This window comes from Cervus elaphus, chromosome 8, assembly GCF_910594005.1.
Source record: "Cervus elaphus chromosome 8, mCerEla1.1, whole genome shotgun sequence".
Lineage (NCBI taxonomy): Eukaryota > Metazoa > Chordata > Mammalia > Artiodactyla > Cervidae > Cervus > Cervus elaphus.
The window spans coordinates 4,485,304-4,512,859 of record NC_057822.1 but is presented as its reverse complement, the minus strand read 5'-3'; the positions used below and the strand labels follow the sequence as shown (position 1 = coordinate 4,512,859).

Here is a 27,556-nt window from a genome sequence, read left to right as displayed (position 1 = left end):
AGACCATTAGACACCTAACAACAAAGAAACATAAAGCTAAACCCAGAAGAAATATGAGGGAAAAGAAAAAATATATAATCATAGTGAGACATACTAACGTTTCTCTGAGAATATTTTATCAAGTGCAGAAAAATAAGAACAGGAGCATCTTGAATTATGTCATTAGTAATTTAAATATAATAGATTTCTATTTAGTTTTATTAATCTCATATGTACACAAATATATGTAAAAGTTGTATCTCATACGTTGTTACTAGATATCCATAGGACATTCAGAAAAGCTGGCAAATAGATAAACATTACTAAATTTAGAAAAGTAGCATTCTTTTTTGTGTGTGTGATTCAGTTATATATATATTATTTTTGAAATTATTTTCCATTATAAGTTATTATAAAACATTGAGTACAGTTTCCTGTGCTATACAGGAAACCTTTGTTGCTTGTTGAATATTTTTTTAAATTAGAAATCTAGCAATCTATTCATACTAAGTCAGTTGGAATTAAACTGTCATACATTTTTTGTTAGGCAAAAATTCATTTTAGTTTTCTAAAATACATATATTCTACATTTTACTTAATATATATATGTATGAGAATACTTCTATAGTGTTCTTGATAGAAGCTTGAGAAAGAACATCAAAAAGGAAAAAGGACAGATGGAGAAATGGGAAAAATAGACTAGATGAAATGGGAGCACTGGATATGAAATAGAAAAAGTGAAAGAGATCCTCATATAGTCCAGTTGTTTTTAAACAGGGCTGCTCATTAGAAACATATCTTGAGCTCTGGTCAAAAAAAACAAACAAACAAAAAAACAATACCTGGGCATCTGTATTTTTTTAAAAATTCCAAGATAATTCTGATACATATTTGGATTTTGAAAAGTGATTATGGGTTTTTCTATTAAATGATAGTTTTGATGATAATAGAATTTTATTATGTTTCTGTTACCTAAAATCATGAAACACTGGTATTAAGTAAGTTAATAGTTATATAATCACAATCATAATAGTAAAAGATGTTTATCAGTTTTCACAATCAATAACTAGACCCCCCCAAAAAGAGAGAATTACAATTGTAAGCATAATGGGAACATGATTAACCTAACAATATAAAATAATTACATGCAATTTAGGGAGCAGATTTGGGGAGCATACAATTTGGGTCAAGCAGAATGATGTGGTAAAGTGGAAGTACAGTATACACATGTTTTCATTTGCTCAGCCAGTCTCTGCCTTTTAATTCATGAATTTAGTCCATTTACATTTAAGGTAATTATTGATATGTATGGTCCTATTACCATTTTCTTAATTGTCTTGGGTTTATTTTGTATAGGTAGGGTCCTTTCCTTCTCTTATGTTTTCTGCCTAGAATAGTTGCTTTAGCATTTGTTGTAATGCTGGTTTGGTGGTGCTGAATTCTTTTAACTTTTGCTTGTCTGGACAGGTTTTGATTTCTGCATTATATCTGAAGGAGAGTCTTGCCAGGTAGAATATTCTTGGTTATAGATTCTTCCCTTTCATCACTTCAAATACATCATGACATTCCCTTTTGGCTTGTAGAGTTTCAGTTGAGGAATCAGCTGATAGGCTGATGGAAGTTCTCTTGTATGTTACGTGTCATTTTCCCCTTATTTTTAATATTTTATCTCTTTCTTTAGTATTTGTCATTTTGATTTCTGTGTGTCTCAGTGTGTTCCTCCTTGGGTTTATCCTGCCTGGGGCTCTCTGTGCTTCCTGGACTTGGTTGACTGTTTCCTTTCCCTTGTTAGGGAAGTTTTCTTCAAATTTTCTCAGGACCTCTTTTCTCAGGTCCTTTCTCTCTCTCTCCTTCTGGGACATGTACAATGCAGTTGTTGGTACGTTTAATGTTGTCCCAGAGGTCTCTTAGGCTGTCTTCGTTTCTTTTCATTCTTTTTTCTGTATTCTGTTCTATGGCAGTGTTTTCCACAATTCTGTCTTCCAGGTCATTGATCTGTTCTTCTGCCTCAGTTATTCTGCTATGGATTTCTTCTGGTGTATTGTTCATCTCTGTTTGTTTGTTCTTTAGTTCTTCTAGGTCTTTGGTAAACATTTCTTGCATCTTCTCAATCTTTGTCTCCATTCTTTTTCTGAGATCCTGAATCATCTTCACTATCACTATTCTCAATTCTTTTTCTGGAAGGTTGCCTATCTCCACTTAATTGTTTTTCTGGGGTTTTATCTTGCCCCTTTATCTGGTACATAACTTTCTGCTTTTTCATGCTGGTTAACTTTCTGTAATGTGGTTTTGTTTTAGTCACTATGGGATTGTACTTCTTCTGTCTTCTTCTGTCTGCCTTCTGATGGAGGAGGCTGAGAGGCTTGTGTAAGCTTCCTGATGGGAGGGGACGGCAGTGGGAAAAACTGGGTCTTGCTCTGGTGGGCAGGGCCTTGCTCAGTAAAACTTTAAAATCCAATTATTTTCTGATGGGTGGGGTTGTGCTGTCTCCCTGGTATTATTTTTGGCCTGTGGCAAACCAGTCCTTGGGTCTGTGGGCTCCATGGTAGAGATAATGGTGATCTCCAAGAGGACTTATGCCAAGGGCCACCTTCCAGGACTGTTGCTGCTAGCGCCCCCATCCCTGTGGCGAGCCCGTGCTGACCCATGCCTCCACAGAAGAGCCTCCGGCACTAGCAGGTAGATCTGGTTCCGTCTCTGTGGTGTTACTGTTCCGTTCTCCTGGGTCTTGGTGCATAGAATATTTTGTGCCCTCCAAGACTGGAGTCTCTGTTTTCCCCAGTCCTCTGGAAGTCCTGTAATCAAATCCCATTGGTCTTCAAGGTCAGATTCCCAGGGAATTCCCAGACCCTTTGTCAGATCCCCAGGCTAGGAAGCCTGACATGGGGTTCAGAACCTTCACAACAGTGGGAGAACTTCTTTGGTATTATTGTTCTCCAGTTTGTGGGTCACCCCCCTGACTGGTATGGATTTGATTTTATTGTGATTACACCCCTCCTGCCGTCTGACTGCAGCCCCTCCTGCCGTTTCACTGCAGCTTCTTGTCTTGGACGTGGGGTGTCCTTTTTGTTGGGTTCCAGCATCCTCCTGTTATGGTTATTCAACAGCTAGTTGCGATTTTGGCATTCTCGCAGGAGCAGGAGAGCATGTTTTCTTCTGTTCCACCATCTTGAACCAGAAGCCATTCGATTTCCCTTTCAGTGCAGTTTTTGTCACATCCCATAAATTTGGGTTTGTTGTTTTTTCATTTTCTTTTGTCTCAAGATATTTTCTAATTTCCTTTGTGAGTTCTTCTTTGACTCACTGGTTATTGAAGACTGTACTGTTTAATTTTCACATCTTTTGTTATTTTCTATCTGCTCTTGATTTCTACTTTCATTCCATTGGGATGAGAAAATGTAGGTTAAAAAAATTGATTGAAAATTATCTTGTGATCAAACATACGTTGTGTTATGGCGAATATTCCATGTGCACTTAAAAAAATCTGTCTTCTGCCGTGTTGTATCACAGCAGTATTTTTTATGTCTTTTAGATACACTTGGTCTGTTGTATTGTTTAAGTCCTCTGTTTTTTAAAAATTAATGAATTTAGTTATTTTTGTCTGTGCTTGGTCTTTATTGTTGCACGCCAGGTCTTCTCCCCTTGCGGTGAGTGGCGGCGGTTCCTTGTCTTGGTGTGAAGGTTTCTCGTTGCGGCGGCTTCTCTTGTTGAGGAGCCCTCTGGGCCCCCTGGCTTTAGCAGTTGCAGCACGCAGGCTTGGGTGCTCCCTGACATGTGGGATATTCTTGGACTGGGGGTTGAACCCAGGTTCCCTGCAGTTGCAGGTAGACTTTTAACTGCTGGACCACCAGGCAAGTCCCAAGTCGGTTCTATTTATTGATTCCCCCCCGCCCCCCGCTTCAGGTTCTTTTATCCATTATTGAAAAGGAGGCTTTGAAGTCTGCTACTTTTATTGTAGAGCTATTTTTTCCCTTTAATTCTGTCAGGGGGTACTTCATAAATTTAGAATTTCTGATATTTGATGAGTATGTGTTTATAGGTGGTACATCTCGGTTAATTGACATTTTCTCTTTATATGATGCCCTTTGTCTCTTGTGACAGTGTTTTACTTAATGTGTGTTTTGGCTGATATTAGTATAGCCATCCCTGCCCCTTTTTGGTTGCTTCGCATGGAATATTTTTTCCTTCTTTGAGTTTCAATCTTTGGATTTTTAGGTCTAAAGTGAATCTTTTGTAGACAGAATGTCATTGAATCTTATTTTTTAGAAATCCATTCTGCCAACCTTTCTTTCAGTTACACGAGTTTAATCTGTGCTGTGCTTAGTCGCTCGGTTGTGTCCTACTCTTTGCGACCCTGTGGAGTGTAGCCTTCTGTCCATGGGGATTCTTGAGGCAAGAATACTGGAGTCGGTTGCCATGCCCTCCTCCAGGGGATCTTCCCAACGCAGGGATCAAACCCAGGAGTTCAGTCTACTTGTGTTTAAATTAATTACTGATAGAAAAGAACTCACAGTTGCCATTTTGGTTTTTTTCCACCTGACTTAGAGCTCTTTTTGTTGGTGGCGTTATTCTTTTATTACCTTGCTTTTCATTTAATTGTGTTTATGTAGTGATATGTTTTAATTCCCTTCTCATTTCCTTTCGTATATATTCTAAAAAATACTTTCTTTTTGGCTACCATGGGGAGTACGTGTAACATCCTTCAGTTGTAACATTCTATTTTAATAACAACTTAACTTCAATTACTTGCAAATAGTTCTTTACACCTATGCCTCCTCCCACTTTATAATATTGGTGTCACAGATTGGGTCATTATATATTATGTATCCATTAGCATGTCTTTATAATTGCTTTTATGTTTTTAAGTCCTGCTGCTGCTGCTGCTAAGTCACGTCAGTCGTGTTTGACTCTTAGCGACCCCATGGACTGCAGCCCACCTATAAGTGGAGTTATGAGTCAAAATAAAAATAATTAAGGTTTTTTTTTAATATGCCCATGTATTTCCCTTTACTGGAGAATTTCTTAGTTTTATATGGCTTCTGGTTATTTTTTTGTGTACCTTTGTTTCCAGTATAAAGACTCTCTTTAACATTTCTTGTAGGGCAAGTCTTGTGCAAACGAACTCCCTCAGGTTTTATCTGGAAATTTTCCCCTCATGTTTGAAGGACAGTTTTGTGTCATATAGAATTCTCATTTAGCAGGTGTTTTTTTGTTTCCCCCTAAGAGTTTGATTATAATATATTTCACTTACGGTTCATTGAGTCTATTTTATTTGTATGTCCTTGTCTTTCCTCAAATTTGGGACATTTTCAGCCATGATTTTTTTCAAATAAACCCTCTGCCCCTACTGTCTTCTCGTGTAATGCATATATTAGTTTTTTGATTGGGTCCCTTATCATAAGTTCCTTAGACTCTATTTACTTTTTTTCATTATATTTAAAATTTTTCTTCTCAGTCTTGATATAATTCCAAAGCTTTTCTCCTCAAGGTCACCAATTCTTTCTTCTGCCTATTTGAATCTGCTGTTGAACTTTTCAAGTGAATTTTAAAAAGCCAATTGTATTTTTCTGTTCCAGAGATTGTAAACTTGTTTTCACAGTTTTTGTTTCTTTGTTAATATTCTCATTTTGTTTGTATATTGTTTTCCTAGTTCCCTTTATGTTTCTGTGTTTCCCTGTAGTTAACTGAGCATATTCAATATAATTGTTTTAGCGTCTTTGTCAAGTAACTCCAAAGTTTGTCTCTCTTTAAGGTCAGTTTCTAGAGATTTCTTTTGAATGTGTTCCTTTGAATGTGCCATGTTTCCCTATTTATTTAAATGCCTTGTAATGTTCTGTTGATAATTGAGCATTTGAAAAAACAGCCATACCTTCCAGTAAATTTGAAAACTGGCTTCTTGCAGGGGAAGACCACCAGCTGTCAGCCCAGTAAAGGCTTCAGGTCATCTCAGGCATTTTCTGTGCGTACATCTTCGCTGGGCTTGCATGTTTGGTTCCCCCCAGTCCTATAGTGTACGTGGCTCCTTCTAAACGCTGTGGTTTGTCAGTCTTACCCTGACTTCTGCTCAAGGCCGTAAGTGTCCCGTTTCTGTTGCGACCTTCCGCCTCTCACCTCTTGCCCAGGTGCCTGCAGGTCTGAAGTGTCCTTCAGCTGTCACCTGTGTCAGCAGGCGCCACTCCTTTCAGCCCCCCAGACTCCCCGCCACGCCACGCCACTGTCCCTGCCCATGCTCTGAGTCAGGAGACAGAAACCAGCCCCCTCAGGCCGGCTCCAGACAAGCCACAGTGGTGCAAGCCAGTTAAGCCCTTTTCTTTCTGTCTTAAAGGAGGAGCTGGGAGTTGGATGTCTTCCTTCAGATTGTGCCAGACCAGGTAAGGGTTGAGGCAGGGAGAAACAGAGAAAAACACCACTATATTTCATGTTCTTTTGAATGTGGTTATGTGGAGCTCAGGAAGACAGTTTTTGAACGTTCCTGGAAGCAGTATGGATGGAAATTATTTTAAGTTCACAGTAAACCACATTAATGTGGAAAAGTTTAGTTTTGAGGAAGAAACTTCAGGATAGGGAAGCAATGTGCATGTTTAACATTTTATTTGCAAGAAGTAAAGAAGATCCCTTTCTGTTCTAGAGTTTATCTGAGTCAGTGTTCTCAAACTTTCTGGTTCAAGACTTCTTTATATGCTTAAATAAAAAATTTTGGGTTTCTCAATATTTTTTGTCTTGTATTAATATTATATTAAAAATTAAAACAGGAATTTTAAAATAAACAAACCTAGTATGTAAATATGAATAATGTGTTTTTATGAAGAAACACTTTCCAAAACAAAAAAGTTGATGAGCAGAATTGTATTATTCAAAGCTTTGCAGATTTTTAAGTATCTGGCTTAACAGAAGTTAGCTGGAATTATATCTGCTTCTGCCCTGAATCTGTTACATAGAGTGTTACTTCAGTTGAAGTATGTGAGGAAAAGACAGTCTTCACAGGCCTCTAATTGGGAAAGGGAGGTAGGCGTATTTTATACAGCTTTCTCAGAAACTTAAAGTGGTAGTTTCTTAAACGTTAGTTGCAGTATGGAATCTGAATCATATTAGTGAACTTCTAGTGCTCTGTTACGTTAAAATCTGTTAGTCTATCTTGCACTTGAATTGATTATTTAGTTTGTGTGTTTTGTATATCATCGTGTATGGGTCATTTGAAAAATATTGCTTGACTGAGTTATGTAGGTATTTCAAATACTGTTTATTATACAATATTTAAAAAACCACATTCTCACCTGGAAAGTCTACATGTTGGGAATGTGCTGACAATTACACATTTCTAAAATTTGAATTTTCATTTGAAAGGTTGAATTTTATCATTAGTAACAAGCACTTTCAGTTTTCTTTGTGACAAGCTCACTTGTTCTTTTTCAATAAAATGTCATGTATCAAAATCTAGGTAAGTGTAGTTTGTCTGTTATTTATTCTTTCAAGTGAAAAATAGCACTACTTTGAAAAAGCACCTAATTCAACTTGTAACTTAATCAATTTTATAAATGCTTTTTCTTGATACAACTATCTAACCCCAATATACTGTGAAAGTGTTTTGTTTTCTCTCATTGGTCACACAGTATATTAAAAAGACATGTTCTAAAACTTCCTTACTTCCTTACATTTTTATGACATCTCTATATGATCAAGTTATAGACATGGAGAATAGGTTAATGGTTGCTAAGGGTTATGTGCATGAGAGGTGAAGGAAGGAAGGAAAGAAGGTTCCTGTGGCTATTATAGGGTAATGCAAAGGATCTTTGTGAAGAATCTTTTCTGTATTGTAACTATAGCAGGGATTATAGGAAACTATAAATGTGATAAAATTGCTGAGAACTAAATATACACAAAAACTGGGTACATGTAAAACTGGTGAAACTCTTAAGTGATTAAAATGTATATAAATAAAATTTAAGTAAACCAGTGGTTATAGAATTTCAGTTCATCACAGAAATTTCTGTTTACACTGGTTGTGTAGATCTCAGGAAGACAATTCATTGGATGTTGAAGGTGCTTGGAAGCATTGTGCGTGCCAACGTGGTCAAAGTGCTGGTCTAGTCTTTAAGGTATTATCTTTACTTCTCTGGCCAGATTTAGATGTCACACATTTATTTGATACAAGAGTTTCTCACTATTTATATCCTATAATAGCAAATTAATAAAAATGAAGAAAAACATCTATTTCATATATTTATGCATATAGTGTTATTCACTCAGTCGTGTCTGACTCTTTGAGACCCAATGGACTGTATAAACTGCCAGGTTCCTCTGTCCATGGAATTCTCTAGGCAAGAATAGTGCAGTGGGTAGCCGTCCCCTTCTCCAGGGGAACTTCCTGACCCAGGGATTGAACCCAGGTCTCCTGCATTGCTGGCATATTCTTGACTGTCTGAGCCACCAGGGAAGCCAGTTAATGCATGCATGTGTGTGTGGAGAAGGAAATGGCAACCCACTCCAGTGTTCTTGCCTGGAGAATCCCAGGGACGGCGGAGCCGGGTGGGCTGCTGTCTATGGGGTCGCACAGAGCCAGACACGACTGAAGCGACTTAGCAGCAGCAGCAGCAGTTATAAATCAATTTGTTAAAACAAAATTGAGAACTTTTTATAACAATGACTGAAGTGACTTAGCAGCAACAGCAGCAGGTAGTCTTTTTTCAGATTTTAAAAGTAATATCCCTAAGATGATAGAAATAGATTTGTCTCTAGTACCATTAAAGTGTCGTAGTATACATTCCAACATTTTTAATCAGTCTGAAATTTTTTTAGTACCATTAAAGTGTCGTAGTATACATTCCAACATTTTTAATCAGTCTGAAATTTTTTTAGTATCATGAGTGGAGGGTATATATCTACCTTACCATCAGATGATTATCTAGTTATCCCAACACAATGTATAAAGTAATTTTTATATTTCCCTAGTGCTTTGAAATACTACCAGTACATTCTGTCCATATATGTGCATATTTGAACATTCTCTCTGAATATTATTCTTTCCATATTGTCAAATGCCCCTCTGTATCATTTTTAATGGCTGCAGAGGATTATACTCTTGAGTATATACTCAGAGTGACTGAGTAAATACTTTGTACAGCATATCTGTCTGTCTGTTGATTAAATTGTGAATTTCTTGAAGCTTATAAAACTAGAAGCCATGTTATTGGCCACATTTAGGCACAGCATAGTCTTTTCTTTGTATTAAATTTCCATAAATATTTTTGATTTAGTTTTCATTGTGATTTCTGAAAAGATATTTCAGTTGTTTTCCAAAAATATTTAAACAAGTGCACATAATATAGAAATTGTATTGGATTTTCGAGTTGGCTTATACTGCTCCTGTCACATGAAGGGAAACTGAAAAACCCACTTTTTTTTCTTCAGTGCGTATAAAAGTAGCCAATTCTTTTGATTCATGAAAAAAGAAAAGTACATACAGGCATGCCATAGAAATATTGTGGATTTGATTCCAGAATGCTACAATAAAGCAAATGTTGCAGTGATGCAAGCCGCACAAATTTTTTGGCTTCCCAGTCCATATAAAAGGTGTGTTAATACTGTATTGTAGTCCATTCAGTTCAGTTCAGTCACTCAGTCGTGTCCAGCTCTTTGCGACCCCATAGACCACAGCAAGCCAGGCCTCCCTGTCCATCACCAACTCCCAGAGTCCACCCAAACCCATGTCCATTGTGTCGGTGATGCCACCCAACCATCTCATCCTCTGTCGTCCCCTTCTCCTGCCCTCAGTCTTTCCCAACATCAGGGTCTTTTCAAATGAGTCAGCTCTTCGCATCAGGTGGCCGAAGTATTGGAGTTTCAGCTTCAACATCAGTCCTTCCAATGAACACCCAGGACTGATCTCCTTTAGAATGGATGGTTAGATCTCCTTGCAGTCCAAGGGACTCTCAAGTCTCCTCCAACACCACAGTTCAAAAGCATCAATTCTTCAGTGCTCCGCTTTCTTTATAGTCCAACTCTCGAATCCATACTTGACAAGTCCATAGTGTGTAATAATAACATTATGTCAAAAAAAAAAAAAAAACAATGTACATACTTTAATTAAAAAATATAGTTGACCCTGGAACAGCTTTGGAGATCAGGATCCCCCGCAGATTGTAAAATCCATAGATGCTCAAGTCCCATAATGGGCACTTTGTATCCTTTGTTCGACCTCTTCAGATTCAGCCAACCAGATTGTGTAGTACTGTAGTATTTACTTACTTGCCCCAGTTTTATTAAGATATAATTGACAAACAGCACTGTATCAGTACTGTGTACAGCATAATGATCTGACTATACATGAGGCACTGTCGTATTTAATGAAAAATACACACATGTAATTGGACCCACACAGACCGTGTTTTCAACAGTCAGCAGTACTTTATTGTAAGCTTTATCTGAGCCATCAGAAAGTCATGATCTTTTTGTTGATGGAGGATCTTGCCTCAAGGTTGATGGCTGCTGACTGATCACAGTGGTGGTTGCTGAAACTGACTGTGGCAGATAAAAAATAAGACACTATTGATGTTTGCCGCTCAGTCAGCGCCTTTTCATGAAAAGCTTCTCTGTAGCATGCCATGCTGTTGGATAGCATTTTACCCACAGTAGACCATTTTCCTTTCAAAATGTGCTCCAATTCATCATCTGACTTTTTGCAGTATTCTAAATCCTTTAATTGTCATTTCAGCAATCTTCCCTGATCTTTAGCAGGACTAGAGTCTGTCTCAAGAAACCCCTTCTTTGCTCAGCCATAGGAAGCAGCTCGTCATCTGTCAGAGTTTCATCACGAGGTTGCAGCAGTTCTGTCAGGTCTCCAGGCTCCACTTCTAATTCTAGTTCTCTTACCGTTTCTTTCACATCAGCAGTGACTCGAACTCTCGAACCCCTCAAGGTCATCCACGAAGGTTGGAATCAGCTTCCTCCAAACTCCTGTTGTTGTTGTTGTTGTTAATATGTTGACCTCTTCCCATCATTCATGAAGGTTCCTCATGGTGCCCAGGATAATGAATCCTTTCCAGAAGGTTTTTAGTTTACTTTGCCCAGATCCAGCAGAGGAATCACTGTCTGTGGCAGCTAAATAGTCTTAAGAAATGTATTTGTTAAATAGTAAGACTTGAAAGTCAAAATTACCTTGTGAGTCATGGGCTGCAGAACGGATGTTATGTTAGTAAGCATGAAAACATCATAAATCTTGTTTATCTCCATCAGAGCTCTTGGATGACCAGGTGCATTGTCAACATGCCATAATATTTTGAAAGGCATCTTTTTTCTGAGCATTAGATCTCAAGAGTGGGCTTAGACTATTCAGTAAACAATACTATCAACAGATGTGCTATCCAGCCTTTGTTGTTCCATGTATGGAGTACAAGGAGAGTGGATACAGCAGAATTCTTAAGGCCCTAGACTTTTCAGAATGGTGAAACAAGCAGGGACTTCAGACGCATTAACCCGTCAAGAGAGTCAGGCTGTCCTTTGAATCCAGGCATTGGATGTCCTCCTTTCTAGTTGTGCACCTCCTAGGTGGCATCTTCTTCCACTGGAAGGCTATTTTCGTCTACACTGAAAATCTGTGGTTTATTGTATCCACCTTCATTCCTTACCTTCGCTAAATGTTATAGGTAAGTTGTTGTAGTGTTGTTCCACCTCAGCACGTGTGGCTTCACCTTGTATTTATATGTTATGGAGACAGCTTCTTTTCTAAAACCTCATGAACCAACCCCCTCTGCTAGCTTCATACCTTCCTCCTCCGAATTCTTCACCTCTCTGTTTTCATAGAATTTAAGAGAGTTTGGACCTTGCTCTAGGTTAGGTTTTGACTTAAAGGAATGTTGTGACCAGTCTTATTTCCAGACGACTAAAATTTTCTCCACATCAGCAAGAACACTGTTTTATTTTTTTTTTTTTTAACCATTCGTGTATCTAATGAAGTAGTAGAACTAACTTTTCTTTTGCATTTATAGCCTGACTGTTTGGCGCAAGAGGCCAGGCTTTCATCTTAATCTTGGCCTTTGACATGCTTTCCTCACTAAGCTTCATCATTTCTAGTTTTTGACTTAAAATGAGAAACATAGGACTCATCCTTTCAATTGACTGCTTGGAGGCCATTGCAGGGTTATTCATTAGCCTGATTTCAGTATTGTTGTGTCTCAGGGAATAGGGAGGCCCAAGGAGAGGAAGAGAAAAGGGGAACAGCTTGTCAGTGGAGCAGTCGGAATACACACAGCACATGTGGATTAAGTTTGGTGACTTCTATGGGCACAGTTCATGCTGCCCCACAACAATGGCAATAGTGGCATCAAAGATCACTGATCACAAGTCACCATAGCAAATATAATAATAGTAATGAAAAAGTTTAAAATGCGGTGAGGATTACCGAAATATGACACAGACACATGAAGTGAGCAAGTGATCCTGGGAAAATAGAGTTAGTTGATAATCATGTTTGTGTGGTGCAGGGAGCCACATTCAGTATCTTGTAATAACCTGTAATAAAAAGGAATCTGAAAAATAATTACATCTAGATATATATGACTGAATCACCTGAAAACTAATACAACGTTGTAAGTCAGCTATACTTGAAATAAAAAAAAGATTGACATGCTTAATGTTGGGTTCCTACAAACCTTTAATTTGTAAAAATCACAATATCTGTGAAGTGAAATAATGTGAAGCACAGTAAAATCAGCTGTGCTTTTAATACACAGTATATAAAATAAAACCTACAATTTGTGTCCTATATCCCCCTTTCAGTTACCTTTCTGTGAAATAGCAATTTTAAGTGTGCTATGTATCTTCCCAAGACATCTTTTTAAGTATCCTATTTGTATATATTGGAAAATACTGTACAAATAGGGTTTTTATTCTGACTAATTCTGTGATTTGCTTATGTCACTAATATTATAGATATCTTTCCATGATAGTTTATATAGATTTTTCTGATTTTTTTCTTTCCTCAAAATTTACACTACATTCTCTCTTTGAATATAGTGTACTTTTAACATCTCTTTTGTAAATGGACTATGCAGTTCTTCTTTATTCTTTGTCATTATGAATTTATCTTTAGGGTAAGTTTTTTTGAGGTGGAATTGTGGAATAAATGTACAAGCTTATTTTAAATTGGGTAAGTATCATCTGATAAATGTTTGAAAGGCCATGGCTACTTAATTTTTAAATTAGATTTGTGTGTGTATGCACACATGCACAGTATGAATTTCGTCTTTATGGTATTATTTATTTAAGGGGAAGTGAGTGTTTTAAAGCAGGAATACTAACCTTTCATCTCCATGTAGTGTGCGAAGTGCTTTGAATTGTGTGTGAAGCATATTAAGAGCTATCTAAATTCTATAATTGCTTAATTTCCTTCTTTTATATTTTGAAAAGTGAAACTTCTTACTAATTTTTTTCACATACCCTTATTTTGAAAACTGTCAGCATCTGGACCTAAGATGATGTTAGTGTGTTCTGTGTTATATGGAATTCATTCTCAAATTTCTATATTTAATTGTCCCAGTCACTGTTTTTTAGTTATTATTCTTAAAGGTTATATATGCAATACAAAGTGTGTTTTGATTGGCTTGTCTTCCTTCACTGGCATTTCCTTAACAGATTGTCAGTTACCACCATTTCCTAGTTTTTCTTAATATGTCCAGTTAATAAAAATGATTAACTTAGGAGCTTTCGTTGAAACTTGAAAATAGTGATGCAAATGAGACTAAGTCTGTACCTCTTGTAAACTTCTACAATGATCTGGATTGCCATTTAAATACAAAGTATTCATGTACATATCCTTGGAGAAGTAAATCTTTGTGATAACTTTGAAGGTATTTGAAACAGAAAAGTATAAGTAAAATCTGTGATGACTATCAACATGACCATCCCTTGTCTCCTTTGCATTTGATGTTATAAATCGTGCGCAAAGACTGTTCCCATTCAAGCTTCTGCAATATTTTTGAACAAAGTATGAAATAGTATGTTAAATAGTATGTTAAACAAGTTGTTCCAGAATAATTTAATCAATGAACTTGGTTAGTCATGTCATTAAATGCAGAAGAAAAGTGCAGAGGCATCTCTCATAGTTATACCCCCTGCCTCAGCAGCCGGTACAAGTCACGTCATTCCTATGGAATTTCTAAAACAGTCACAAAGAATGGAAAGACTTTCTGTGAGAAAGCCAAGTAAACTGGCGGCAGAATTTCGGGGTCAGCGCACCTCTTAAGGTGCCGCCCACGGCACAGCAGCGTGCACCCTCGTGTGGCAGTCGTCACGTGTCCTGCTCTGCATTCAGGTAGAGCTGCCTGTGTGCAGAGTGTGCGTCTGCTGGTGACATACATAGTATTTAGATATGAGGAGTACTTGATTATTTTTTGTCTGTTTGAAAGAGTAATTCCAAGCTGAAGGAAAATAAGTTACTTGTTTTATTAATACCCGTTTTGAGAGCAATGATAGAGTCTCAATATTTATAGAGCACCAGCTTTGTGTGGACAGTAGGGTAGTATTATACAATGAAAGAACTTGAGCGTGAATGTTAATTCACTTACTTATTTTGCTTTGCAGTGTTGACAACTGGCTCTGGTGTGGAAACTATTAGTCAAAAGTTTGAATAAGATGAAATATGGCCAGCATGCACATTTTCAGCATCTTCAGTGAAAAAAATCTTGGTTGTTCTTTTTTTCCTGTAGTATACTAGCTATGAGAGGGGAGAGTCCTCACCTAACTTTTTGAGTAGAAAGAGATAACATTTCTCTGTGTTTTCATAAGTGGTGCATCTCAGCACTGTATTTATTACCTGGACAGCCAGAAGTTTACACTTCAATATACCACTAACTATATATTGAAAATGAAGTACAGTGTTCCCCACCTTATCTGCAGGTTCACTTTCTGAGGTGTCAGTTAACTGTGGTCAAGCAGTCTCAAATAAATTATTCATCAGTTTTAAATTGCTAACCCTTCTGAATTGTGTGATGAAATTGCTTCTCATCAGAGATTTAAGATAACTTCTAAAAAGGTTGCACTGATTCTGAATTGCTGGATATTGTGATAAAGATAGGTCTTTAAAAACAGAGCTGTAAACCACATTAATGAACACTTTACTGAACTCTTAAACTCTTTGAAATTGAGTTACCCGGGCCATATTTACTCACAGTATGATACTGTTCTTGTCATTCTTTGGCAGACCCCTTATCCCTCTGGACAGAATGCAGGTCCAACCACGTTGGTCTATCCTCAAGCTTCTCAGACAATGAATTCACAACCTCAAACCCGTTCTCCGGTAAGTAAGCAGAAGGTTGTTTTAGAAAATGTTCTCCACCTAAATTTGTGTTTGTTGTAGCTTAGGTTCTTTTGGTTCATATTTTTAATTGATTTTAGAAATTTATTACAAAGACAGTTTTTAAAATTATTATTACTGTTACTACTGGATAGCATTGCATTTTCAGACCTTTCCTATGGGAATTATTTAAATTTATTAAGAAAAGAACAAATGGAGCCTTTTCCCTTTTTTTTTTCCTTTTACTTTTTTGTGTCATTCAAGTTCTGGTTGCGTTCAAGTTCACTTCATTTCAGCTCTTAAGGTTTTGTTTGTACTGTTCAAAATTCAGGAGATGTGTAAAGCATGATTTTGAAAATAAATTACGTTTCATTAATTGGACTCTGAGATTCCAGTGCCTAGGGAAGTACAACTTTTGAATCAGTATTAATTACTAGATCAGCTCTATTTGACTGTGTGGACATTTGCATGACTTACACCAATGGTGTATTTATTTCTTCAGATGGTAAATAAATTGTCATAGAAGTATAAACGCTGTCATCCTCTTTGCTCATCTTTTACATGGTTTGCAATAAGTATGGTAAAGACAGAGAATTTACTCAAGGTTCATCCTTCTGTCTCACAAAAGTGTACAGTGGCTTCAGCAGTCCATTCCTTAGAATGGTGTTTCCTGCCCTGCATGATTAGTGTTTGCTAGAAGGTGCTTCTGTAACATCTCATTGTCTCTCACGCCCCTACTTCTGTCTCCGCTCTGTGTTTTTCTCAGAGTACAGGGATCTTCTTTTGGTTCTCCACCTTTGCTTTTTTGCCTGTAGTCTAGGAATATTTCATTGCATTAGCTTCTATTCATTTGATTTTATGCATGAATTTAGGAATATTGAAGTTGAGGACAGAATTCCTCAGAGAACTGTAAGGTCATGGACTTCTCCGAGATGTAATCTCTCTCTTGTCCTCTTCCCACCTTCCTTTCCCTGTTGCCCTCTTCTTCAATCCCTTTTCTTAGATCCTGGTTCTCCCCCGGGGGTGGAGGAACCATTCTAAAGAGGTGGGACTTTGGTCCTAGTTGCTTGTTTGCTTGTCTGGTTTTTTTTGTTCGTTTGTTTACTTTTTTGCTGCAATGGTCAACAAGATGTCTGATGCAAGTTTTGTTCTGAGAGTGGTTTGGGAATGTGGACACTTGACCACTTGGACTGGGCCTTGAGATCTCTCTCGCCAGATTACTTTAGATAGGCACCAGTTCTAATCACTAAACGTGGAACATTATGGTAAGCTGTTATTGCAAAGAATTCTATGGCCCTTTTAACCCCTCTACGCCTTGTATAATTATTGGGAAAGCAAAGAATTTACATGGTTAGAACTGGCGCAAAACCTGACTGAAGAGCTGCATCTCTAAACCAGTTTTTTTGACAGCCCAGCAGAACAGTGCCAATACATTGCACAGACAACTGGAAGAGGAGGAAGGTTTTGGAACAGACTCCCGTTTACAGGTCCTTGGCTGGAAGAGGCTGGATAAAATACTGCATTGTAAGCAATATAACAAACTGTACTTCTTGCAGGCAGTGGTGCCTCTGGCACTCATTATTTTTGACCACATCCATTTATTGGCTGATGAACACAAATGGATTGATTGCATCCTCTCTGAAAGTCTAACCTGGCATTGCAGTTTTTGCCAGGCATTATGGGGAAAAGAATAACAAATTGGGTGGGTCTTCTCTATTGGGAATTAGACAGGAGTAATTTGGGGTTTAGAGGGATATCCCTTTGAGATGAATTTGATTTTAAGAGATAAATTTCTTTTTAAAAGGCTTCTTTTTCCCTCTTTCATTTTATAATTGGTTATCAAAGGGAAAACTGTCTATAGTTGTCAGCCATTTTTCTGTGGTCATAAACTATCTTCAGATACTATCCTCTATGCAGTTTTTGCCATCTGCTCTGCTAGTGACCATTACCACCCCCATTACTAAAAAACACACACATAACATTCCATTACATACCCCAAAACAAGTGCAAGACTAGCAGACCCTGCACTACTCTTGCTTGTTGTTTTGGGTCCAGTTTTCTTTATTTCGTTTGTGTTGGTGCTGGGAGGGTGAAGTTGGGTTTGGAATTTGGCAGAACTGCATTTTCTTCTCACATCCCAAGTTGCCATAGTCCAGTCTCATCCATCTCACAGCTACCCCAACTGGTGAGGAGAGGTAAGCTGTTGCACTCAGGAAGGGACTCTTCCCATGGCTTTGTAGAGCAGCTAAAGCTTACTCCATTCTATTTCTGCATTAATGGGCCATTGGCAATTGCACAGTTTAGGCTTTTCTGTTCTTCCCTGGACAGCTGCCTTTGCAATCCAACTGGCTTCAAGTGGCCCCCCTCCCTCCTTGAGGTGATCTTTGTGCCTGTATTTCTGCTTGACACTTGTATATTGTTGACAGTTTTGTTTAAAAAAAAAAAATTGAAAAACTACCTCTCTGTTCCATTTTCTGGTTGTATTGGAACTGTTTAAACTGTAATTTATTGTTTAATAGCCTCCAAAATAGTGAAATCATTGAATGCTTAATGGGGGGGGGCAGTTTGGCTTTTGCAGTAACCTGTAACCACCGGTTATTTTTATATTCTGTGGCGCTAAGTGCCAAAGGTGCATCATAAATACTGGTCATGCTCAGTTACCAGCTGTGCACAGAAGAGGGATGGGTGGGTGGGTGGGAGCGTGGGTGGCGTTAACATTGGATCTGAGTTCACAGAAGGCTGCTTTCCTTAGTATCTACAGTCCTTACCATCTTAAAAACCCCTCCTAGAAAAAAGAAACAAAAGTTTTTATTTTTAATATAAGCCAGCAGCAATTACAGTTTGTTCTGTTGCTTACAGTTACCCGTAGGATTAAGACTATTGTTGTTACAAATGAAAAACTCAATAGCCAATGGTGACTAGTGCAAAATAGACTAGGGTACTTTCCCACTAACTTTTATTTTTTTAATATTTGTGTAATTTTATAAGGTACTCCTCTTGCTCATAGGAAGTTCCCTTTTGACTGGAATAGTCCAAATATATAAAGTTTCAATTTTTATTGTAGAGCCTTAAAAATGGGGCCTTTCTGTGGAACAGTGATAAGACAGGTACTTCTGTACTAAGGTTAATTTTTTAACATGGCCCTTCTCTCCCATTTCCTTCAAAAGTGTCATGAAGAAATATCACACTCCCACTCCCTATGTGAATACCACGTGGGTAATAGTACCTATTCTTGAAACTTGATGTCCGTAGTTAGAGGTTTTCTTTTCATAGTTGGAAAATTGAAAATATAAGACTTCAGTTTCTTTGAAGAGAAAATGTTGTGCAAGAAATCTGGCTGCCATTATCATCATTCTGAAAAACTACTTTACATTGGTTTTTAGCAAGTATAATGGCTGGCTAACATGCCCTGATCCTATAAGTCATGGAGAACTCGTTAACTTATCCTGAATAATTTCAAAATGTGTTGAAACAGTTTTCATTACTTGAGCTGCAAGGAACATTTTAGCTTCTAAGGTAAATTCCTGATACTGTGGCACGTGACCTACTGCAATTTCTTGAAAACTTTTTATATTCAGTAGTGACAGCTGAGGAAATAATTCTGGTAAGTTAAATTCTGAGTACAGGGACTTGTTTCTTAGTTCATCTTCAGTCTTCTTCACCTGTAGTAACGCGCTAACGGAAGGAAGGCTCTATAGGAAATTAAACAACTGAAAGAAGATACATATTTTAGCTCCTTAAATGTTTTAAATAAAACCCTTGTGTGGTTTGCATTGAAAATGGCTTACTAAATATTTTCTTTTAACTGTTAAATTGAGTGGTTAACATTTCAGTAGTTAACTTGTAGGTAGCCAGTAGGTGACTCTACATGCCTGAATATTTTCTCTTTTCTTTTTAGTAAAATCACATCGAAAGTCTGATTTTGCTCTGATGAATTATTTGATCCTAGAGACTTTGTATTTAAAATTTTATGGGTGAAAAAGCTTTTTCTTCCATTCTAAGTTAGGGAAAGTAAGAGTTGGAATATGTTTTATCCTCTTTCAAATGCTCTGTGGTTTACCTAAGAAGTTACGTTTTCTTTTGTTTTTGTTCTCAATATCAGATAGCAGTAGGTACAAGTATGCAGTCTTGTGCTGTTGTGTCTACATAGTAATTGAGAGATTTGACTTCTTTTACTCTTTTTTTTCTTCTTGAGCTTATAAGAGTACCACTTTGACTAGTTGTGTTAAAGGATGGTGTTCTTTACCTCTGCTTTGATATGCCTGGTATTAAATTTTACTAGTTCCATTGAATTTAAATATATATAATTATTTATATATTTCCTTATATATTATAAATATATATTTATTTATATGTTTATATATTTATAATATATGTGATAAATTTTAATCTTTAACTCCAAGAAACGAAGATAGTGTAATTTCCATGTCATATGTGAGATACCCTGTTTAACAAGTAAATTTGAAATCTGTCCTATTAGATTCTTTATTTTCTGCTGGACATTATAATTACCTCCTGGCTATTTCTTGTAATGGGAAAGCATTTCTCATTCCGTCCAGTATTATCAGTAGCATAAGCATAGTTGGCTTTTCATATGTTTGTCTTAATATAACCACTTAGTGTTTCAAACTTTCTTTTGTTTTATTTTGGGGTTTAAAAAAATTCCTATCAGAGAAGCACTCTTACGTGCGTAACAGCTCAGCTGTTTCTCTCCCAGCTGATGAATGGCAAACTTTCTGATCGAGGTGTTAGCCTGTTGAATCTTCTCAGTACCTGTCTGTCACTGTCCTGCAGCAAAGCGTTGACTGTTTGTGTTTTTTCCTTCCTGTGGGTTTTATTTCTTTCGGCATACTGTGTGGAATTTTGGTTTTGTTGTGGCGTTTCTGACTCTCTGTGCCTCTCCTTTTGTGTTTGTTCTCCCTCCTTTCCTCAGTTTGCAGCGGGGCCTCGACCTGCCCATCATCAGGTACTGTACCCTTGGCCCTTCACTATTACCCTGGACTAACAGGTGGGGGCGTTGGTAGTTTCTGACTCTTAGAATGCTGCCATTCCATGGACCCACTCAGCTGCTCTTCAAGAGTAGCTTTAGGACTTCCCTGGTGGCCCGTTGGCTGAGCCTCTGCAATTCCCATGCAGAGGATACAGGCTCCATCCCCGACCGGAGGACTAAGACCCTACATACCTTGTGGCAGGGCCCCACCCCCAAAAAAGAGTAGTTTTGGTCTCATTTAATACAGGTTCTTCTTATTCTTCACTGATTTCACAGCGTTTTGTTATTAGCAGACCCATTTTCTTCTTTTTACAACACAGTTTAAAAATAAAGTTTCTTAAAAAAAAAATTAAAAAAAAATAAAAATAAAGAGTTTCTTAAGCTCTTACAGATTTTGTGGATATCTGCAGTAAGTTTAAATTTAACTGAATGGAATAGGCAACATTCTAAGAGTTTTCTGTTAACTAACTTTCTGATGTAACTTGTATTGATGTGTATATAATAGTATTAGTATTTCTAAAACCACTTAATCTCAGTTACTAACATAGACCTAATAAATGGATTAACAATAATATACATTCATTTGCTGCATAGTTATCTTTATTTTTAGCATATATAGAAAATTGATACCTTATTTAATTTTAATATTTTTAGCCTATTCTTTTAAATGAAGTTCTTATGTAAATTAAAGTTTCAAAAATGTGTGTGCAGACACTAGTTTATTTAGTAGGAATATACTAGAGGGAGTGGTTTGAGAGAAAGAAAAAGATTTGCAGTGTTTTTCTCTCAAGTATTCTGAAACATTTTCTCATTCTATGGTAGAAAGAGCCTAGGATCTTCTAAATTCTGAATCTGACAGATCTGGCTTTATACTACTAGCTCTACTGTGTAACAAACTGAGTTAAGCAGTTCTTTTTCTTAGCCTCAGTTTCCCTGTGTGTAAAGTGGGGATAAATACCCTTTACATTAGAGATAATATATGTAAGTCATCTCACATAAAATAAGCAGCCAGTAAGTGTTAGCTATTTTTAATATTGTCATGCAACTTAGTATGGTTTGATAAAATGAGAGATATATTACCAGTGTCTACCTATGGTATCATATTGGATGTTGCTTAATTGAAACCTTTAATTGTCTAGCAGTGATTTAATAAAAGGCTCTACTCTCAAAATACGGTTTTCCAATCTAAATGATGTAAAAACCAAACAAATTCTGAGGTGTTAAAAAAGATATTTTGCAGGAGAACTCAGAGGTGGTTGTATGAAATGGATGGCAGTTCTTTGGATTTCATAAAGAAATAAAACTCTGGATAGTTTTTGCTTGATAGAGATCGCGTTGTTGCAGTGCTTTAAGAGCTTGGAATTCGATGTCGGCTGGACCTGCGTTTATAGCTCGGTGGTCTTGGGTAGACTGCTTACTGCTTACTGCTCTCAGTCTCATCTGCAGAGTGGGGATGGTATCAGTACCCTCTTTGGACTAATGAGAAGATATGTGAGATAATACAAATAACATGATTAGTGGAGTGTTTGGCATGTACTACGAATCTGGTGGATAAGATTACTAATAATGAAAAAAGATAACCTCTTATGTTAAAAAGATTGATTATACATTTTTTTCAAAATAGCAAATCTACTCTAGAGTCTTAGAGTCAAGGTTTACATTTTAATCAGGGATAATGCCAGAGATTACTGACAGAGAGAAAGCTGAAAGATTTCTGTTGAAGAAGCAGAGTAAAAAAACTAGTGACTCTGTGGGAGAAGGTGAGGGTGGGATGTTTCAAAAGAACAGCATATATATTATCTATGGTGAAACAGATCACCAGCCCAGGTGGGATGCATGAGACAAGTGCTCGGGCCTGGTGCACTGGGAAGACCCAGAGGAGTCGGGTGGAGAGGGAGGTGGGAGGGGGGATCGGGATGGGGAATACGTGTAAATCTATGGCTGATTCATATCAATGTATGACAAAACCCACTGAAATGTTGTGAAGTAATTAGCCTCCAACTAAAAAAAAAAAAAAAAAAACAACTAGTGACTCAGCAAAAAAGTTTCTGAGCTCCTTGGTACAAGGCTAAGTGTTTCTATTACTTGAGTTCAGTTGCAATGGTCCTCAAATAGGGATGTTTAAGCCTTTATATATTGTCAGCTTTGGGAAAATCTAGTTTTTAAAAACTTTCTTCTGAGTCTAAAGGCTTGTGATGCATTTTATCTTTTTCTAAAATTTTAACAACCAAGCAAAACTTTGAAGAAATCTTTCCAAGAAAAGGTGAATTTCTATCCTGAAATCATTTTTCATGTGTAATGTATCTCAGAAAATGCATTGTCAGATTCGTCCTTTATTTATCTGTAGGATGATGGTTGTGAAATTCCAGCATATTTTAGCCGTTAAAAGGTAGAACTATATATGTGTGTATATTTATTATTTATCCATTAGCAAGAAACCCACACTGGTTCTTGAAGATGGGTTATTGAGATACAGCATAAACCCAGAGCATTGCTTTTGGATCCGAAAACTTCAGGTAGCTAGCTGCTTTTACTCTGATATTCTTCCTTTTTTAAACACAAATTACATTTTTTTCCCTTGTGCCTCACAGAATTAAGTAAGGAAGTACACAGCGTTGGCTCAGGCTACTGCAGTAGCTACTTTGGAGAAGTGGGGGAGGGGAGAGAGCTGTTGGAGTGGGACTGCTGAGCATCAGGTAGCTTGAACCAGTGTTGTGGGATGCCTTCGAGGACCTTGTTAGGAAGAGTTTGCATCTTGTATTCATGGATGGAGAGGCCAGTTTGGCTTGTTTTCCTATGGAATTAGTATTGGCATTTTGGATGGAGTAAGCAGTTATGAGAAACTGCTCTCTATATTGCAGTTCCTTTAGCAACCTTTGGGTTAATGCATGCCAGTGGAATTCCTGCAGTGACAGTTTAAGAAACAAAATGAAACAAATACCTCCATACGTTTCCAGATAGCCTCTGTGGAAGTGGTACTCTTTCTCATTTAAGAATGACTGGCTGAAGTCTTTATTTAAGACATCTCCTCAGACCTAAACCCTGAGAGTTTCATGAAGAAGGAGATGCTCATGATATGAAGCAAGACAGAGAGGCTTGCATAATGAAAGCAGTACTGTTGAAAACAAATGTTGACTGGCATACAGAAAAGACATTTTTTTACGGAAAAGATTTATGTCCTGGGATATTTTTGGTTTGTTGTGATTAAGACTCAAAGCTGAATGAAGGGCCCCATCTTTTTTTTTGTTCTTCCCATCTATGGCTGTTTGCTTTGGCCAGAAAGAATTGAATCAAGGGTCAGAGTCCGTTTTGACTAGTTAGGATTAGTGAATAGACGGCTCGCTTCTCCTCTATTACGTCATTCACCAGTGGCTGCCTTTCCCATCATGTGTCCTGTCAGTGTTTTGATCTCATGTTTTTTTTTACAAAATAATTTGATGCTGGATGATGTTTTGATGTTTCTAAAGTCCTGTAGTACATATATAACTTCTCATAGATGTTTAGTAACAATTGTTTCCATAAACTGTGCACTAGAAAGATGAGCAAGGTGAGAATTGTGAGTTAATTTTTACTTGCAGCAAAATCAGTAGTATAGTCCTGGAGACAGCATCGCAGGTAGCTCTGAGAAACTGCTGCAAAGAGGCAGCAGGGAGGATCAGTGTATAGTGATTTTTGGTGAAGGGGGAGGACATTCAATCAAGCACACGTTTTTTTGGAGAAGGTTGTTGCTAGTCTCATGAAGGTTACTGCTAGTCACGAGGAGCAGACGTCACCACAAATAATTTTAGTGCTTTTCTAGTTGTGAGGAGATGTAAGTTGCTCTTCTGAAACTATCTTCCTAAGGCCTGTTCTGCCAGTTTTTCCCAGAGCACAGAGGGCCTCATTCTTGATCTCCACCCTGAACTCCTTTCAGGGCGTGTTGAAGGTCAGTGGCTGCAGCAGTCTGTGATTTAATCCTTATGGAGGCAGATGGCAAGTGCCAATTTTTAGTTGGCAAAACGTTGCAAAGAAAAAAAGAATAGTTATTTAGATGAGTTATTTGAAGGTAATTCCTTATGAAAACACTGTCATCCAGTTGAGTAATCTGGAACCTGTGTATTTTTTTTTCTTCTTTGTGAGATGGAGTTATCAGAATTGAAATGGAACCACAGCATTTTGGGTGGTAGACAGTTTTAGTTCAGAGAACCAGGACACTGGGTAGGATGTGTCTGTTTCTTGGCACTGCTTTCATTTAACAGATCTTTCTGTGATCTTAAGAGCCCAGCCAGGGCTCTGTTTGAGTCTTAAGTCAGGGATCCCGTGTTCTGAGTAAGGCTGTGCCAGCCACATCATCTTCCTGGTACAGTTCATTTTTGGCTTTTGCAGGGAGTCTTTGGCTTAGTAATGATGTTCTTATTCTTTTTGCACATTATAACCTGAAGAGAGCTTTACCTTAGAATAATAGTAAAAGAAGTAGTCCTAACTTATTTTATATGCAAAACACTCTTGGCTTTAGAAATAATGTCAACTATGTTTATTCCAATGTTTGAAAATCCTGAGGTACCTAGAAACTGAAAGAACAGAACGTACACCCAGAACTAAAACAAGTGACTTGGTATAATGTAGATCTGGTCTTTGAAGATTGTGTAGTTGTGGTTTAAAGTTACTGATGTTCCTGTTCTTATTTTACCTTTGAATTTCACAAGAAATATCAAGTGTTGGTTTTATACCATGGCTGAATAGTCTTTGCATTTTGTTCATGCAAAAACATTTTGCAGTATGTTGGTAAATGATTTTAGTTCACATAATGTTCAAAGAAATTGGATTTAGCATTAATAAATAATAAGCTTCATAAAACTTAACAGTGTTTGGCATCAAGGAATTGTTACCTGGTAGCAGGCATTGAAACTATGCATGTTTTCCAATTGTAATTTGGTTCTTTTTGCAAAAAGATTTTTAAAAAAGGAAGAAACAGCTAGCTTGTATTCCATCCTCTCCATTATGACCTCTAAAGGTTTCTGTACTCAAAGTTGTGATGTTAAATTTGACGTCCTGGTCCCTAGTACAGAAATACTTGTATTGCTCTAGGCAGTTTCTTAGATTTGGAAAATAAAATAAATGAAGGTGTTGAATTTGCCTCTAGGACCAGACCTGGCATATCAGAGTTTAATGGATAGGAAATCTGACTAAGCATCTCTGCAGTCTTATTACCAGAACTCTTATATTTTTCAGAGCTTAATGTAGGCCAATGATGGGCAGTTTTATCTGGTACCTAACTCACAAGGAGTTATAGGATGGCAGCAGAGGCAGTGACAAAAATATAGGTTGGGAGTTGCCATAACTGGTATTCAGTCTAACCTTTACTGTAAACTAACCTTTGACCTCAGCTTGATCTGTGAAATGGGTAAACTGTGCTCACGCATGAAGTAATACTGAAGTATTACAATAAGAGCATGTATTTCCTAAGGGTATTGTGATAATTAAAAGTACCTGCCTGGCACAGTGCCTGACACATACTAGGCCCGTGATAAGTGTCAGGTTCCTGTAGCAGTGAGATACCTTTGCCTTTCACCGAGCTATTTTTACCTGTGAGTGAAGTGTTCTACAAGGATGCTTCTGTTTTCCAGGCTGTGCATTGTGATCTGACAGAACACTTGCTTGTTCCTGACAGAATCCTTAGGGACTTCTTTCCTCCATCTGACATAACCCTCTGAGGGAGCTCTGTCTAACAGAGCTCTCTGTGGTGAGGCGCGTCTTCTGTGTCTGTGCTGTTCACTATGGCAGGTGCTAGTCATGTGTAGCGGTTGAGTGCTTGAATTATGCATTGTGGCTGAAGAACTGCATTTTTAATTAAATTTTAATTTAAGTAACCAAGTATGATTAGTGGCTGCCTATTGAACAGCTCAGCTATAGGGCTTAATTCCTTAGGTCTAATCTCCTAATTCTTAGTGAAATCTAAATTATCTGATAATATAGGCTATGTGCAGGAAAACACAAAGAATTTTAAATGAATAACCTTCATTATAAATTGTTGTAAGTCAGCAGAACATCTGATTCGTACTTGAGGGATATCCCATTATGTGGACTCTTTACCACTTGTCTTTTTCTAGCTCAGAAAATCGTAACACTATTATTTTTCCTTGCGTGCTATTTTTTTTAAAAGATATTAACCTAACAAATTCTTAATTGAGAATCTTACTATTTATCCCTCCAGTAGGTTGAACTATCAACACATATGCAAAAAACTAGGGATTTCAGAAGCATAGTTTTGATATGTTTTTATTGCTTTGCAAATTAATAAGTACTCAGTGGTTTTAGACCTAGGAAGAACTAATGTGACTGAATAAGTTTTTTATAGTTGCTGAAAATGAATAGGTGTTTTTCAATTTCTGATTGTTATATAGTTTTTGGGGTTTTTTTTAAGAGATGTATTTGTCTTTTGATGATGTTAGAGAACAAATTCATAAGAAGTGTTATATTCTAATTGACAGCATCTTGGGAATTCCCTGGAGGTCCAGTGATTGGTTTCATTGCGGGGGCCTGGATTCAGTCCTTGGTCAAGGAACTAAAATCCTGCAAGCTCTACAGCACACACACACCCCGCCCCCAACACACACACACACCCAAAAAAGAGAAATGGACATCATCTTCAAAAAGCAATGTGACCAATGTTGTTGGCCAGGAAACTATGGTAAAGGTATAAATACTGTGTCTTTAGAAAGATTTTCCAAGAGGTAACATTTTCCTTTCTGCTTCTAGAGTGTTTCTGTGAATGTCAGCAATCTTGAGTCCCCTATAAATTCAGCCTCTGTTTTAAATGTATTCTAGCCCTTTGGAGCTATTGGAGAAGGAAATGGCAACCCACTCCAGTGTTCCTGCTTGGAGAATCCCAGGGATGGGGGAGCCTTGTGGGCTGACGTCTGTGGAGTCGCACATAGTTGGACACGACTGAAGTGACTTAGCACCAGCAGCCCTTTGGAGCTACCCAAAGTATCACCTCAAATGGGGCTGTCCTCTTCCTCTGCCATTTTCCTGGCATACTAGTGGGCCATACTAGTGAAAGACAGAAGACTAAATGGATTGAAATTGAGCTCGGAGATGATACTTATGTTGTACAAGGTCCTTCTCTCCTTGCCTATGTCATTTCAGCATTTTTATCAGTGACTTGGATTAATGCCTTGCCTGCCGAATTGGCTGATGGTGATGTAGTTTTGACATTGCATGACGTATTTCAAATACAGAAGATTCTATATAATCTGAAATGACAGGTTGAAATTAGCCAGATAAATTTTCAAAGGAATTAAACAGTCAATTCCTAT

At 37.5% G+C, this 27,556-nt stretch overlaps 1 protein-coding gene across 32 annotated transcripts in view; it reads left to right on the top strand.

The window, feature by feature from the left end:
• The window catches only part of EIF4G3 (eukaryotic translation initiation factor 4 gamma 3), a 342,348-nt gene that overhangs the window by 161,031 nt on the left and 153,761 nt on the right, over positions 1–27,556 (top strand). For 8 of the 32 annotated variants that reach the window (XM_043909092.1, XM_043909086.1, XM_043909083.1 and 5 more), the window contains 2 exons: positions 15,176–15,271; positions 16,679–16,792. In XM_043909092.1, coding sequence (XP_043765027.1) covers positions 15,242–15,271; positions 16,679–16,792 — 144 coding nt within the window. In that variant the 5' untranslated portion in view covers positions 15,176–15,241. Of the gene's footprint in view, positions 1–2,745; positions 2,751–5,881; positions 5,939–6,304; positions 6,351–7,987; positions 8,076–12,405; positions 12,409–15,175; positions 15,272–16,678; positions 16,793–20,201; positions 20,235–27,556 lie in introns of those variants that run through there. The other 24 variants (XM_043909093.1, XM_043909094.1, XM_043909090.1 and 21 more) reach the window with 11 other exon arrangements.